Source organism: Protopterus annectens, chromosome 9.part0 (assembly GCF_019279795.1).
Source record: "Protopterus annectens isolate FY-2018-M chromosome 9.part0, PAN1.0, whole genome shotgun sequence".
Taxonomy (NCBI): Eukaryota; Metazoa; Chordata; order Ceratodontiformes; family Protopteridae; genus Protopterus; species Protopterus annectens.
In genome coordinates this window covers 1,116,752,205-1,116,769,436 of record NC_056743.1, presented here as the reverse complement: position 1 = coordinate 1,116,769,436, position 17,232 = coordinate 1,116,752,205, and the positions used below count along the sequence as shown (strand labels likewise).

The 17,232-nt window shown below is 39.2% G+C and overlaps 1 protein-coding gene across 3 annotated transcripts in view; it reads left to right on the top strand.

Annotated features, from left to right (window-relative positions):
• The window catches only part of GTSF1 (gametocyte specific factor 1), a 1,343,308-nt gene that overhangs the window by 1,252,770 nt on the left and 73,306 nt on the right, over positions 1–17,232 (top strand). For all 3 annotated transcript variants that reach the window (XM_044083970.1, XM_044083971.1, XM_044083972.1), the window contains exon 9: positions 10,630–10,670. In XM_044083970.1, the coding sequence (XP_043939905.1) occupies positions 10,630–10,652 (23 nt within the window). In that variant the 3' untranslated portion in view covers positions 10,653–10,670. The remainder of the gene's footprint in view (positions 1–10,629; positions 10,671–17,232) is intronic.

The following is a 17,232-nucleotide window of genomic DNA, read 5'->3' as shown; positions in this document are numbered from 1 at the left end:
TACTTCATAGTTTTCTCCTTCTTTCTAATTTCTTTTTCCATAATATTTTCAAAATTCTTTAACTGTATATGTGTAGGTGGATTAAATACAGATTTTTTTATTAATTGTTTCCCATGTTTCGCCCTATCTATTACATTTAAATTCATACCTTCTTTGTGAAATAATAACTCTAAATTCATTTTTCTAAGAAAAAGTTTCATATCAATTAATGTTTGGGTAGAATTTCCTTTTGTGAACGGTATAAACTTAAAACCTTTTTCAAGCAACCTAAAGTGGTTGAATTCCAACTCTAACTTGCTAAAATTGTAAATTGTGAATCCATCAGAGGTATACCTACTACCATTTACTTAGATATTTTTACCCATCACCTTTCCTTGTAAAATATCTTTTAAACCTGATGTTCCTGTATCAATACTTTCATCCTTTTCTATATGTTTACTAGTTGTTTTCTGTATAATGTTGCTAATGGGACTGGGGGTCTCATTTACATGTGTCTCCCCCCCCCCATTGATGAAAATTTTCATTCCACCTATTTTCCAACCTTTTTTCTCCTCTAGGCTCACCAAGGGGTGGGAAATCCATTTCATATTCATTTTCAGCCCACATAAAACCTTCATCGTTTTCTTTAGGTTTTCCTATTCTCTTCTTGTTATCAATACTGTTGTATTGATATTTGTTCCTATAAAAGGAAGGTTTAGGGTAACTAGTCTGGTTTTCATACTCATGTATGTCCCTCTTTAATTTGTCCATCTTTCTGTTTATTAAGACATTACATTTTTCTTCAACATCTTCCTGAATTTCATAATATTTCTTTCTTTCTGTACTTATTTTAAAAATTAAGTCATCTTTAATCAAACCATCGAGAGCATCTATCTGAACTTGGAGGCTTGCCAAATTTCTTTCATTTTCTTTAATAATAAGCTTAACAATTTCCAAACTACATTTATTAAACACCACTAATAGTTCCTTATGGAAACAAGATCCAATTTGTACATTGTTCGGATATTTCCAGGTCCTAAGACCTTTAGGTACAATATCCCTTCTCAAGCATTCAGTTAGATATGCATTTTCTATCACTATAGTTTTGTACTTATGCATTAAATTATACATATTGTCAACCTTTTTACTATGAGTCTGTATTCACCCCACCCAAAGGGGCATTTTCATTTACTTTAAAGGTATACTGCTTCTTTAGCCAGTCATTTAAATCAATCGGTTTGTTTGATTTTACAGTACCTGTGGAAGCACGGCTTTGCTGTGCTTGACTTTTGTTGAGAAGTCCTTAGATCTCACTTCCTCTGGGTCTTCACGGAAAATTACTGGAGAGACCCCCAGTCCCATTAGCAAAATTATACAGAAAACAACTAGTAAACATATAGAAAAGGATGAAAGTATTGATACAGGAACATCAGGTTTAAAAGATATTTTACAAGGAAAGGTGATGGGTAAAAATATCGAAGTAAATGGTAGTAGGTATACCTCTGATGGATTCACAATTTACAATTTTAGCAAGTTAGAGTTGGAATTCAACCACTTTAGGTTGCTTGAAAAAGGTTTTAAGTTTATACCGTTCACAAAAGGAAATTCTACCCAAACATTAATTGATATGAAACTTTTTCTTAGAAAAATGAATTTAGAGTTGTTATTTCACAAAGAAGGTATGAATTTAAATGTAATAGATAGGGCGAAACATGGGAAACAATTAATAAAAAAATCTGTATTTAATCCACCTATACATATACAGTTAAAGAATTTTGAAAATATTATGGAAAAAGAAATTAGAAAGAAGGAGAAAACTATGAAGTACCATGGGACCCACCACAACTTATACCCAAATGAATACCATATGTTAGAGGAATTAAAAACTAACAAAGACATTAGGGTGATGAAGCCCGATAAGGGTGGGGGGATAGTTGTGATGGATGTTATGGTATACGAAGGGAAGATGAATGCAATACTAAGAGATGAAGTTAAGTATGGAGTCGTATCTAGGAATGAAATTTACACGGCTTATAAGAAAATTGACAACATCTTGGAAAGTATGATGTATGAAAATCTCATTAACGTCAAAACCTTAGAATTTTTGAGAGTGGACAAGCCAAAGGTGCCTGTGATATTCGGCATTCCGAAAATTCACAAGAATAGTTTGGACCCACCTCTGAGACCTATAGTCTCAGCGGGTGGGTCGAAAACTAATACTCTAGCCAAAAACGTGGATTTTAAAGCAAAACATGTATGGCTAGAGAAGGAAGTAATTTTGAAGGACTCATGGGACCTGTTGAGATGTTTGAATGATGATATATACCATGAAGATTTAATCTTAGTAACTATAGACATAATCGATTTATTTGGGTCTATCCCATATAGGGCAGGAATGTTAATGTTTGAGGAAGAAATTTTTAAAAATAAGAAATTGACACAAGAAGAAAAGGTGGTGTGCACGGGCTTAATGGATTTAGTGTTGAAAAATAATTTTCTCACTTTTAAAGGGGAATTTTTTCAACAGCTACAAGGAGTAGCAATGGGGGCAGCCTGTGCACCCACCTTTGCTAATATAGTTCTTGCTAACTGGGAGGAACAATACTTGCTAAAATCATCCTACGTCGAAAATTGGACCCTATATAAAAGGTTTCTAGACGACATTCTAATTTTTTGGATAGGTGGCATAGACAAATTAAATGATTTTATTAAATATATAGGACAGACTACAGATTTCCTACAGTTCACTTATAATTATTCATTCAAAAACATTCAATATTTAGATGTGGAAATAACTTTGGAAAACAACAGTTTTGAAACAAGTATTTATAGAAAGCCCACATATGTAAATTCATTTTTGCATTTTAATAGTGCCCATCCTTTATATACTAAGAAAAATCTAGTGAAAGGACAATTTGTAAGAGGGTCCAGAATGACAAGTAAGGACGATAAATTTAGAAAGGAATGTGATTTATTAGAAAAAATGTTTTTAGACCGAGAGTACCCAGCAGAATTTGTAAAGAATTTAAGAGATGAAGTAGAAAAAGGAAGAAAGGACAGATTTTGTCCAATTTTAGGTATAAGAGATGAAATAAATAGGGAAGTGAAACAAGAAGACAATTTTCAACAGTCGCTTGTCCTTGAATATAATTTATTAAATAAAAACATAAAAACTGTGTTTCAGAGGGAATGGGATAGGTTCAGGGCTTTAACTGACTTGGAAGGGTTACCTGAATATCCCCCTAAGGTAGTTTTTAGGAACACTATAAGCATCAAAGGAATTTTGGAAAAAAACAGGAACAGTATGGAAAGGTTAAATGGAGCAAGAAATAAAAAGGGAACTTTCAGATGTGGAAAATGTAAACAATGTGAGTACCTAATTAATAAAGAAAAACTATTCATAGAAAGTAGAGAAAAATGGGTGAACAGTAAAGGGTACTACAACTGCGAATCCAGAGGTTTAGTATATTTGGCAGTTTGTACAAAATGTCCTTCATTTTACGTTGGAAAGACTGAAAGAACCCTGAAGCGACGTATATATGAGCATATGTATGAAGTGAAAAAGGAAAAGGAAACAAACGCACTATTTAGGCACTTTAAGACTTGTTCTGACGCAAAATTTCAATTTTTTGTCCTAGACCAAGTAAAATGGGACATTAGAGGGGGTCTCTGGGAAGAGATTATAGCCTACAGGGAACTGTGGTGGCAGGTGAATTTGGAAGCAAACAAATCACCTGGTTTAAATGAATATATATCTATTTTGCCCTTATTAAAAATGAGATCTGCTAAGGTATAAAACACAACATACAAAATATAAAGTGTTTACAAAAAGTCGACAGCAGATGGCACCAGAGTTAATATAAATGTGAAGTAATGGTAAATCTCCTCTGTATGTAAAAACTGTTTTTAACAAACATGTTTTTAACTTATTTATTCATTTATTTATGTATTAGAATATTTATGTAGATTATCTAAATATGAAGGAACAGTTTTTAACAATTTTTTAATGATAATTTTTTATGAAGTTTACATGAATTGTCAGTGAATTATCAAAACGAGAGCAACATAATGAATTATTAATTAGGTCTGAGGCTTATTTGATGATTTTAAAAGCACATTGACAATTGATTGGTTAACACTTTCTTAAATGGATATAAAAGATGTATGGTTTAGTTTAAAGTGTTATCTGATGAAGTCCATTTGGACGAAAACGCATGTATTAGGAAGGCGTTCATGATTTTGGGATCAGCTATATTTTATTCGTGTTCGTGTTTGTGTTGTGTGGATTGTCATCCTTACATTAAAAGCTGAGGTGGTTTTGCAGTCGAGTCTTCCGCCTCCTTTTTTCTGGAGTTTGGTGAATTTGGTTCGCTACATTTTCTTTTCTCCGTACTAATCCATACTTTCTACGAAAGGTGGTGTCAGACACAAATATCAATCAGTCCATCAATTTACCAGTACTTTTTTCCAAAATATGAGAACAAAGGTGAATACTTGCTACATTTATTAGATGTTCACAGACAGTTGCATTTTTACCTTCATAGATCTAAAGATGTTCGTGTTTCACTGTTGCAGTCATCACATTTGGGCTGTCTGCCTGCAGGTAGCCCTCAGGTGGCCTGAATACCAGAGTCTTGGGATTTCTGCGTCGGATGCTGTTGATTCTTCTATGACGTCAAGTCGTCAGGGGTATAAAACATGCAGCCGACGTCATTACATCAGTTTTTCTTGCCGTGTGGTGCCCGAAGCCGAAACAGTTCGCAAGTGCCGGTCGGCCGACTTCTGAAATTTTCGTTCCGGAGTTTCAGACCTGAAGTCTTCTAAAAGAGAAGTACCCTGCTGGGGATCCTTTTTTCTTGCTCTAACCTATGTCAGAAAAAAATAATTGTCTTGCCTGTGGAAAGCAAATACCTCAAGAGATTTTCATTCTTAATGCGTCACCTGTTTAGATCCAGACCACGACGTCCCTTGCTGTCAGTTTTGTGCTTTGTTCAATGCCCATACTATTCATCGTCAGGCTATTTTTGTAGATAAATACTTTCGCTCTCGATCTCTGTACTCCGAAATGGCTTCGTTAAGCCGTCCGACTACCTATCTTCCAAAAAAAGTAAGGATAAAGACAGAGACAGACCGCATAGATCCAAAACTGCCGATGCTACCATTAAGCTAGTCACCAGTCCACCGGTACTCAGTGAGGCGCTTTCGCAGCCCCTGATGCCCGCTTCTGCAGATTCGCAGGCCTCTACTGGGACCCATTCGGAGTCCAGTATGCCACGAGATGCTTCAGCTATGGAACCTGCGGATGTCTCTACCTTGGATGGGTCCGGAGCCGCTGTGCAGGCACCAGCTTCTGAGGGTGTATTCAGGCCTACCGATTTCCCTACTAAACCGACGACTTCATTTCAAGCCAAAAATACTGAATTCCTCTGGCCTAAAGCTCGCACTACGCCTAGGAAACCGACCAAAGCGCATTCTCAGGCCCAGATGCATCAAAAACAAATGATTAGAATGGCTGAAGACCTGATTACCTTAATTAGCGGAAGCCAGCCCTTCCCCCTCTTAACAGACCTAGAACTGATTTTCCTTCGGATTCTTCTGATCAGGAATATCTCTGTTCCTTCTGACTACCAGGACATACACTTTTCTACCTATGAGGATTCTGATGCAGAGGATTCCATTCCCTTTGCTTCCCATCCAGACAATCTTTCTTTTGGTGAAACTTTGCATGCCCTTAGGGAGCATTTCCTCTGGGAAAGCCAGGACTATTCTCAGTCCAAAAAGAGACTCGGGGAATTTTTATACCTGCCTCAGCACAGGCCTCTAGCTATCTCTCCTCTTCTGGAAATTGTAGATGATGTTTTCTTGGAATCCAGCCTTAACACGGATACTTTGCCTCCAGTCCCAGGAAACCTGACAGGTACTGTAGATTACCTGACTCTCTCAAATTCATTTTCAAGAATCCTACTGCAGATCCAGAGACCATTTCCCAAGGACCAAAGGCCATTAAGGCTACTACTGCCAAAAATCCTACCCCTTCTGACAGGGATTCCAGGGCTTTACACAGATGGGGTAAGAAGGTATACAGCTCTGCTACTTTGGCCATTAGGGCTTTAAATTGCCAGTTTCGTATGTTAAAGTAGCAGCATATTATGGGACTAATTAAACAGAAAATGATGTTGATTCCTGACTGTGCAGAACAGAAAGATTTACAAGAGTTGATGCATTCTGCTGACCAAGTTTGTAAACAATACTTTGCAGTGTGGTTTTGATGCTTTAGAAGCGTCTTGCAGGGCTGCTGTCACTGGGTCTGTACTTAGAAGGCATGCTTGGTTTAAGGAACAAAACTTGCCAGATCATGTAAAAGCAAAATTACTGGATGCACCCTTAAACCAAGAGCGCCTGTTTGGCAATAAAGCAGAAGTCCTCAAAAGGATGGAGGAAAAAGCTAAATCTGTGCAAACTGTTAAAGATTTCTTACAAATACAGCCACCTAGATTCAGTAGGCATTGGCTTTCAAAGAACTTGTCCTTTCCAGTCCCTTCCAGACCTTCTCAGTCCAAACCCAGGGGCAGCAGACCACCAAGACTTCAGTCTCAGGTTATGCACAGATCTAAGCAGTGGGGTGCTCCCAAGTCCAAATAGTAGTAAGCCACCCCCCTATGGTAAAATTGCACAATGACTTATCCTCAACTCCTCCAAGCCATGCTCAACTACTTGCACCTTTATAAGGAAAACTCACCCTGCATGCAAAAAAACTGGGAACTCATTACCCAGGACAAATGGGTTTTAAACAGTTTCCCTGGGATACAGGTTCCACTTTCACTCACTCCCATCCCTAAGTGGATGGCCAGACCTCCCCCCAAACCAGTGGGCGGAGGCCCAAATTCAAGTACTTTCTCTCCTCAGCATCAAGGCTATTCAACCTGTCCCAGAAGATCAAAGGGGACAAGGCTTTTATTCAAGACTGTTTCTGATTCTCAAGATCTGTCTATTCTCAACACTTTTTTGGTGGTTCCAAAATTCAAAATGCTAACTCTCCAACAGTTGCTTCCTATGCTAGCCAAGGATTCTTGTCTGGCAGCCCTAGACTTAAAAGAAGCTTACCTGCACATCCCCATAAGGGAATCTTGCAGGAAATACCTATGCTTCAGGGCAGGCTCTATGCATTATCAGTTCTCTGCACTTCCCTTTGGCTTATCTACTGCACCCAGGGTATACACAAAGTGCCTAGCTCCAGCCATTGCATTTTGCAGGCAGAGAAGTATTCAGATTTACCCATACTTGGACAATTGCCTGATTCAAGTGGAAAGTCAGGACTTGCTATTACAGCACCTGGCATTTGCAAAGAGACTTCTGACTTCACTGGAGTACACCATCAGCGAAAAGAAATCACACCTAGTACCCTGCCAACAGATTGCATTCCTGGGAGCAAGCATGAACACAAATTCCCAGATGGCATTCCTCACTTGAGAGAGAAATTTATTTGACAACCTACTTAAAACAACTGACCACAAAAACCTAGCTATCTGCAAGGAAAGTACTGCAAGCTCTGGGGTTCATGGCCTCTTGCATTCTGTTAATTCCATATGCAAGAATGCATATGAGCAAACGTCAGTGGTATCTAAAAAGTCTATGGTGTCAACATTCTCAGGACCTGGAAACAATTCCAATCATTCCTTGTCTAAGGGCAGAGTTCCTTTGGTGGACGGAGGCCTGCAACCACAAGGGACTCTTTCACTAATGGACCCACACGAATGGAAAGTGGAACCCAAAATATTCAAGCTTTTGGGGAACAGATGGGGGGACACCAGAGGGTGGACCTGTTTGCTTCCCCTCAGAACTATCAGTTGAACAAATACTGCACCAGCACTACCCACAGTCAAGCTTGGAAAGTGGATTCCTTGTCCGTTACCTGAGAAAGCCTTTCAGTCTATGCCTTTCCCCTCTGCCTCTCCTCTCGAAGGTTTTAATAAAGATCAAACAGGACAAGCCAAGGACATTCCTGATTGCACCAGACTGGCCATGCCAGCACTGGTGCCCTCTTTTACATAGTCTGATAGCGCTACAACCATGGCACCTGCCTCAGACTCCTTCCCTGCTGTCCCAGCAGACAGGCCAGATTCTGCACCCTCAGCTTCAGACCCTGAACCTTGCAGCCTGGCTAATCCCCTGAGCTCACCTCTAACAGCCCTCAGTAAGCAGTTGCTGGATGTCATTCTTGAGTCAAGGAGGCCTAGTACTAAAGTCCTCTTCAGAAAAGTGGAAAAGATACTGTTCCTGAAGTCAGTCTCAGGGGATAGGCACAGCGGTGCCCAGCTTACCTCATATACTAGATTACTTAACAGAAATGCTCCACAAGAGCCTATCCTTCTCCTCCTTTAAGATTCATGCCTTAGCCATCTCGGCTCACTATAGTACTGAGCCACTCTTATTCTGTCATCCACTGGTAAAGCAGTTCCTTAGAGGGGCCAAAAATGTAAGACCCCCCCCCCCCCCAGGGAGAGCTCCCACTCCAGCCTGGGACCTTAAATTTATATTGGAAAAACATATTCTTTCCCCCCTTTGAACCAGCTGCTACAGTAGAGTTGAAATTCCTCTCTTGGAAAGCAGCTTTACTTCTAGCCATCACTTCAGCAAGAAGAGTGTCTGAACTGCAGGCCCTTATGGCAGTGGAACCCTTGATTATCTTCCATACGGACAGGGTGTCCCTCCGGACTATAACCTATCTTTTATGCCCAAGGTGGTGTCTAGTGTGCCTTTAAACCAGTCCATTCATTTGCCTACTTTTTTCCCTAATCCTCAGAATAAAGGGGAAATGATACTGCATTCTCTGGATATGCACAGACAGCTTAGATATTTCGACAGGACTAAGCCTCTCAGAAAATCTGACCAGCTGCTAGTCAGCTTTGCTGCAGTGGCAGAGGGGAAGGCCATTTCAAAGCAAGCCATTTCCAAATGGATAGCACACTGCATCCATTTCTGCTACAAGCACCATGGAAAACCTTCCCCACAGGGGATAAGAACTCATTCCACTAGGGCTACATCTACCTCCTACTGCATTTCTCAGAGGAGTCCCTACCAGGGACATCCTGGAAGCTGCAACCTGGAGCTCTGTACACACTTTCGCCATTTTTTTTCTAAATCCAGGGCTGGATTTGCCACAACAGTCTTACAGGGCCTTATTGCCAGCCCTAATGCTTCTTAATCTACCTCCACCCCTCCTTAGTTTTGGGAATCAACCCAAATGTGATGACTGCAACAGTAAAATGCAAAGAACTTAGTACAATTGTTTACACTTACCATAAATGTAGATGTTCCAGTGTATTCACTGTTGCAGTCCTGGTTTCCCTCCCTCCAGCCTCCTGATTGTCATTGCTTTCTCCTTTCCTTTTGGTTTGGCATATGTTATACTAAGTATATTTGCTTTTTGCTGGGGGTGTTCCACACCATATAATTGCTTCCTATTGTGGGGGCACCTGACATCTGGGGAAAGAAAAACTGATGTAATGACGTCGGCTGCATGTTTTATACCCCTAATGACCTGATGTCATGGAAGAAGCGACAGCATCCGACGCAGAAATCCAAAGACACTGGTATTCAGGCCTGCTGAGGGCTACCTGCAGGCAGATAACCCAAATGTGATGACTGCAACAGTGAATACACTAGAACATCTACATTTATGGTAAGTGTACACAACTGTACTATTTCAGGAAATCTACATTTATGGTAAGTGTACACAGTTGTACTATTTCAGGAAATCTGATCAATTGTTTCCTTCTCAGATGTTTAATTGAGTAAACCAATCACCAAAGTAACCTAGTTCAGATGGCTTACTTGTTGTATTACTTTAATTTATGCTCATTTGGGCATGTCCTTGCCAAAATCTTTACAAGCCCATTCTACTAGAGCAATGGTAACTTCATCTGTTTTCAAAACTAGAGCCTGTTTTGATGATCTTTGTGCAGCAGCGACTTGGGCTACTCCTCATACCTCTGTTACTCATTACAAATTGGATCTGGTCTCCAGGGTTAGAGCACCATCCGGTTCAGTGGTGCTGAGGAACATCCTTCCTTGAGTCCACCCAGGGTCTAAGTTAGCTGGGGGCTCTGTCCCATAGGTTGAAGGTAGTACTCACCATAATGTTCCATCTGTGTTGTCCATTTTCATTCTTAAACTCCCCACACACCAGCCCCCCCTACCTTTGAACTCCTAGATGAGCAAGTAGTCTTAAATGGGCACTTCATTTGTATTAAACTCCAGATATAGTCTGAGTACTTCTGACATTTTCTTTTACTTCTGTTAGCAAACAAGATCTGAGGTACTTAGGAAGGGTGCATTATGGGTAAGGGAAAGCTTGAGAGTTTTTTTGGTTACCACAAGCTATTTTAATGGCAAAGTTGGATCCGAACCCATAGGTTGAGGAGGAATGAAAATAGACAACACAGATGGAATGTTGTAGTGAGTACATAATTTTGTTTGTTTTCATTTTATACCATTTTTTTTACTCTCAAAATGTTTTGACTTGCAAGAAGGTGGTTTGGAGCATTTCAGTATGTGTCTGTAATCATTGTTAAAGCTTATGGCACAGGTGTTTTGTAAATAGTTAAGAAACGGATTTAAATTTTTTTTTCTGTTTTATTTACCATGTAGGTGCAACTTTAATCAATGAGTAATATAAGCTGTAGAGTTCTGTAAGTATATAGTTTCACAGTATTTCTTCATCCTTTCTTGTTTAAAGTTTCATTAATTTTGAAAGCGTGTCCCTTGGACTTTAAAGTGGTTGATGGAATGTAAAGTATTTTGCAGTAACCAAATGTGATGTATTATCTATGTGTTGTGTTTACTTTCAACTGGTTAATTTTCTTCATTTTGACAGTGTGATTGGTAAACAAGTTTCCTGTCATATTGTGCAGGAGCCACTGCTCAAGGAAGGTGTTAGGGATGTAACTTGCTGAATGTTTTGCACACAGCCACTTGTCTGCATGTATCTTTGTTACAGTGGGTTTATCTGACTTGAGGGATGCAAGTTTACCTGACTTGACTGCAGTGATGTGACATTGTGTATATACACTATTTTCCTTTGCTTTGTGGCTGTAAATAACCAAGTCTGTGTATGACAAGTCTACATATTACTAAAATTTTGAGAAAATGGATGGTGGCCATCCTAGTTATGCGGCAAGTGGAACACAGTACAGGACTTTATCTAATTAACTCTTTTCATTTCACTGCTGGATTTCATCTGGAATTGTTAAGGCAGTACAAAAATGGATATCTTTAATGAAAGAGAAATGTCAAGATGAACCTATAACTTTTAAATGCCATTTCATCTTGCCAACCAAAGGTCTGATGAACAGTTGGCCCATTTGTTCCTATATGGCGACACAGGCGTAAATGACCCTGGTGCCCTCCATGAAGATAGTCTGCCACTGACCTCATCCATGCAGACTTTGGGGTTCCCCTCCCAGCCCCAGGAGCTCCTAAGCCCACTGCGACAGCTCAGAGCGGCACTTAAGCTGTCAGTCCTCTGAAGGAGAAGTATGCGAGTTTCCTTGCATGAATCCTTCACCTACACTGCTACTGAGCAAAGGCGCAGCCTTATGGCTTGAACTCCACAGACTGCACCCCCCCCAAGATCTCCCACTGGGTGTCCTCCCAAGTGGTGAGCCAAGCTGCCACCCTTCCCCCTAGATTGGTGAGCTGAAAGCTGTTTTAATTCCATCCTTCTAGCCCCTATCCCTGTAGTTACCATGTGTGCTAATCACACATGGGTTGCCTGGGTCACAGTAAGGACTATATCCTCTTTGAGCTGCGGGAGTGGGCATGACCCTATAAACTTGTGCCATCACATAATTAAACCAGGTGGATTATTAATTTTACATATTGACTCCAAACTATCTTTAGTCCCTCACACCAGGGTATACTTCAGATGTATTATGTGATCACTAAGGCTACTGTCTTTTCTTTTCTGAAGCATTTTTGTCTTCCTGTGTATTTCATACTTTTTACTGTGCTATGAACCTCTACAGTTTTTCATCTCTGAGTTCAGCAGATAAAGCTGGTGTGTGGGTTTTTTTCTAAGAGTGGGGCTTTGGTTGATAATTCCGTGACACCAGGAAGTTAAGGTGTGTCCTTAGATTACCATTTTGGTATGGTTGTGGTATGTATTTATATATATATATATATATATATATATATATATATATATATATATATATATATATATATATATATTTGTGTGTGTATATATATATATATATATTTGTGTGTGTATATACAGTGGATATAAAAAGTGTACACACCCCTGTTAAAATGCCATTTTTTTGTATATAAAAAAATGAGACCACAATAAATCATTTCAAAACTATTCCCACCTTTAATGTGACCTATAACCTGTACAATTCAATTGAAAAACAAACAAATCTGTTAGGGGAAAAATATTTAAAATAAAAAACGTACAATAAGCTGGTTGCATAAAGTGTGCACACCCTTAAACTAATACTTTGTTGAAGCACCTTTTGATTTAATTACAGCATTCAGACTTCTTGGGTACACGCCTGCCATCAATGAACGAGACTCTAATTAACCCAAAATAATGTTCAGCTATTATAGTAGGATTTTTTTGACATTTACTCAATTGCCTGCTAGAGCAAAAGCCATTGTTCGCAGAGGGCTTACAAAGCATCAAAGGGATCTCATTGCTGAAAGGTATCCGTCAGGAGAAGGGTACAAAAACATGTCCTCAGCATTGGATATACCATGGAACACAGTGAAGACAATCCTCAAAAAGTGGAGAGAATATGGAGACAATATGGGACAACAGTGATGTTGCAAAGGAGTTGCAGGAATGTCTGGCAAGTACTGGTTGTGTACTACATGTGATAACCATCTCCAATATTCTCCATATGTCTAGGCTATGGGGTAGGGTTGGAAGTTGGAAGCAATTGTCTCAAACAGAAAAATATCCAGGCCTGGTTAAAATCTGCAAAACAATACATCAAGTCTCCCAAAAGCATGTGGGAAAATGTGTTATGTTGTAATGAAACCAAGGTTGAACTTTCTGGCCACAGATCAAAAAGGTAGGTTTGGCACAAAAACAAAACTTCGCATCACCAAAAGAACACCATCCCCACAGTGAAGCATGGTGGTGCCTGTGTCATGCTTTGTGGTTGCTTTTCATAATCTGGAACTGAGGCTTTAGTCAAGGTGGAGGGAATTATGAACAGTCCCAAATACCAGTCACTTTTGGCCCCAAACCTTCAGGCGTCTGGTAGAAAGCTGGAGATGAAGAGGATTTCACCTTTCAACACGACAGTGACCCGCAGCATACATCCAAATCAACAAAGAATGACTTCACCAGAAGACGATTAAAGTTTTGGAATGGCCCAGACCTAAATAGAAAATCTGTGGGGTGACCTGAAGAGGGCTGTACACAAGAGATGCCCTCTGAAGCTAAAAGATTTGGGGGGCTTTTGCAAGGAAGAGTTGGCAAATATTGCAAAGTCAAGATGTCCCATGCTGATAGACTCCTACCTGAGAAGAATGAATGCTGTAATTAATTCAGAAGGTGCTTCAACAAAGAATTAGTGTAAAGGTGTGGACACTTATGCAACCAGCTTATTGTACATATTTTATTTGTTATATTTTACCCCTAACAGATTTTTTTTTCAGTTGAATAGGTTATAGGTCACATTAATATATATATATATATATATATATATATATATATATATATATATATATATATTCACTGAAACCCATTTGGTTGACAGCTCATTTCATCGACAAACATTCTAGCCCCCCAACTATATATAACAACTCCACAGTGGCACAACAGTGGGGAGGGGGGCAAAACCCAGGTTTTTGCCTTGAATACTTTTGTCAATGAAATGAGCTGTCGACCAAATGGGTTTCAGTGAAATGGGCTGTCAGCGAATAGAAGTAGACCCATATATATATATATATATATATATATATATATATATATATATATATATATATAATGTGTGTGTGTATATGTATCTATAAAACACCCCAAAATAAGACTTTGATAGAGTGCATGGCACATCCCACAAGTTTATTCTGTGTGTAAATTGCAGTACTAATCACAGCAGTGTGTGTGTGGTGGTGGTGTTTCTCTGCTGTGCTGATAATTACGGGACTGTTGGTCTGGATAAATTGAGTTTAGGCACTGACCATGGCCAGTTGACTACCTGATTTATGTCATGTCATTGAAGAAGCCCTGTCAACAAGTGCAAGACAAAATAATGCAGGTGCCAGCACTTTGAAAACTAAACTGCAATTCCTGAGAATGAAAAATAGTTTAAAGCATTTTTCCAGGTGTAGGTCCAAATTCTATAAGAAAACACCCAGTAATGCTGTGTTGTAACTGGTGAACTGTTCCAGACTAGTGTAGCTGTTTTCAAAACTGTGACCAGCAACTCTGAGAGAACTGCCAGAAGGAAGGAAGGACTACTGAGTATTCTTAATAAGAGCAGTTTCTGTCTGTGGCGGCCACAGTAGTTGCACATAGAAGGAGGAATCTTTTTCAGACTTTTAAGCAACTCTCTTTTTGAGTATATTTGATCGAGTAGCTTTTTTTTTTTCATTGCTATCTATAGATACAGTAATTGGTCCTGTGTAACTATGCTGTGATTATGTCATCTCTTGTATTATCATTGATGTTGCAAAAACACTTAATTTTTTATCTTTAGATTGTATCAGGCTTATGGTACTTTGTTTGGCTTTGATCTCCTTGCCACTTTTTGTGTAGCTGACAGTACCATATTCTAAGCCAAATGTTTACATGTTTCTTTAGGCACTGTTTACGACATTAAGACCTGCTTATTCAGTGTGCTGCTGGGCCCCAGACCATTTTGTGCCTTTTGCAAGCAGTTTTTATTTCAGGGGGTGCCTTTTTTATCCACCCACTGTCTGCGGACTGTGTTAGCCCTTCACCTGTGGTGCAAGCTGATAGTTAATGGCTATGTGATTTAGGCATTCTTCAGAAGTTTTTCCTGTTCTAGACATAACTGCTTGACACCTGCCCACTGATGTATTCCAGGGTTCGGTTTGCAGTAGGTGTTGGCATAGAAGTATTGCTTATTTCCACAAGTGATGGAATCCCGCAAGGGTATACTGTCGCAGGTGCCTGAGCTGCCAACTGAACTTTGGTTTCCTTGGTCATATGATTTTTTCTCTCTTCTAATGGAGATAACTAATTTATTTTACTCTTTACTCCATGTTCTTATGCATTTTGCTCAATTTTATCTCCTAGAATTGTTGATTTTTCATTCATCTTAAAATCTAACCGTTTTCTCATACTTGTGGGCATTAAGATCCAGAATCCATACTGCATGTCTCTGTTAGAGTTGCATGTCTATTCTTTAAAAGCCATCTTGATGAATATGCAACATTTTCATCTCTGCCTGTTATTTTCAGTATGTATTGTTTAATCTCATATTTTCAGTGTGTATGGTTTAATCCTGAGCTGCAGTCCCTCCAGAGTGCAGCGTTTAATCCTGACCTACAACCCCAGTCATCATGGATGTTTGCATGTTCTTTCTTTTCACTTTCTCTCCCCATCCCTCTGAGTATAATTGTATTCATCCAACTTACCAAAATATGCGAATTGACAGTTAACAAACCAACCATGCCTGACTTTTGCACTGAGAGGACAAGCCCATTTGGCTTGAGTAGACACATGGCCGGCCTTAGGCATAGGCGAACTAGGCGACCGCCTAGGGCGCCTTACAGGCCGGCCTCGTAAAAGGCGCAGTTTTGGCTTATTTATTTTTTTATTTTAATTACTGCATTCTTTCTTGCCAGTGCTTGCAGCAGGTGCTGGGAAGAAAGAATGCACTAACTAAACTAATTAAAATAAAATAAAATAAAAAATACAAGGGCGTCGGAAATTCCAACTCGGAACCATAGGGGGGTGAGCGTCCTCCCACTTTTACATCTGCAGCAGGTCGATTGCGGTATTAGCGTCTTCTCCTTAAACGAGAATCATGCGTGCTTACGCCAGTGTGGAAGTAAATTCAGTTTGCAGTCTCGTGCAAATTTTAAGCTAGCAGTTCTGTGAAGGGGGGCTAAGTCCATGTGGCAGTTTGAGTTAGAAAGATGGTAAGTGTATGCGTGTGTAATTCAAACTGTTTGTTACTGTATGCGAGAGAAAGAGTGTGTGTCTGTTCGTGATTTTTTTTTTTTTTTTTTTTACTAATGTTAATGGAAGTATATTGCGGTAACCTAACTATGAAAGGGTGTGCCGTATGTAAATCTTAGCACACACCCAACACTGTTCTTCAAGGTGTATGGTGAAATCTGCACAGTGCACATCAATGAATGTGCACCAGTCCAGTAAGCAAATAAAATAAATTAACATAACCCTATGTTTGCCCTTAGGGAAACGTGGGCTAGAAGAAACTAAAAATTAGTGGACAAAGAGGGTAAACGCATGTTTCTAGTTTCTGACCATGTTTTTAACATTGTGCTTTGTTTTGAGGCCTAAATTAAGATTTCTTTTCTGGGTAAAGGCAGTCCTTACTGACTCAAGTTGTAGTCATGCAACTCTGAAATTTGACTTTGTCTCCATCTAATGGATAAGACACATGAACCATACAATTATCAGGCAACACAAGTCTGTTATAAATCACATTCACATTAAAAGCAAGCAAAAAAGGAACGGGTGATTAACACTCCTATGCACATGCCCTAGAATGTTTTATTACTTTTATAAGTTGGTATTTGAATCCTGAATAAGAATTGTAATAATATAAAACACATTTCTTTAATGTGTAATTTTAATACAAGTCTTACAATAACTTAGTTCAGCTTACAGTAGAAAACCAGTCTGAAGGCCAGCTCCAGTTTATTTGCATGAACATTTGCTTGAAGAAAAACATAAATCAGGACACACATACCATAAACAATTCTTCCAGGAAACTATCTGTTCTTGTTACTGATTTCTGACACACACATACTACTTTTCCAAAAACAATTAATTGCAGAAAGCATGGCTCATTCGAATCCTTCAGCTGCGTTGATCACATGGGTGATTTACTATCCTCACACAGGAGATCACCTCCTGAAACAGAGGATAACAATCCCTCTAACAGCTTATAGGAATACTTTTCAGTTATAACAAGGATTTTTCTCAGTCCTTTGAGATTCTTCCTAACCTTCTCTCTCAGGAATCTGCCATTTTCGATTAACATTAACTATTTTGTACTCTGAATTCAGTTAACTGCACTCTAG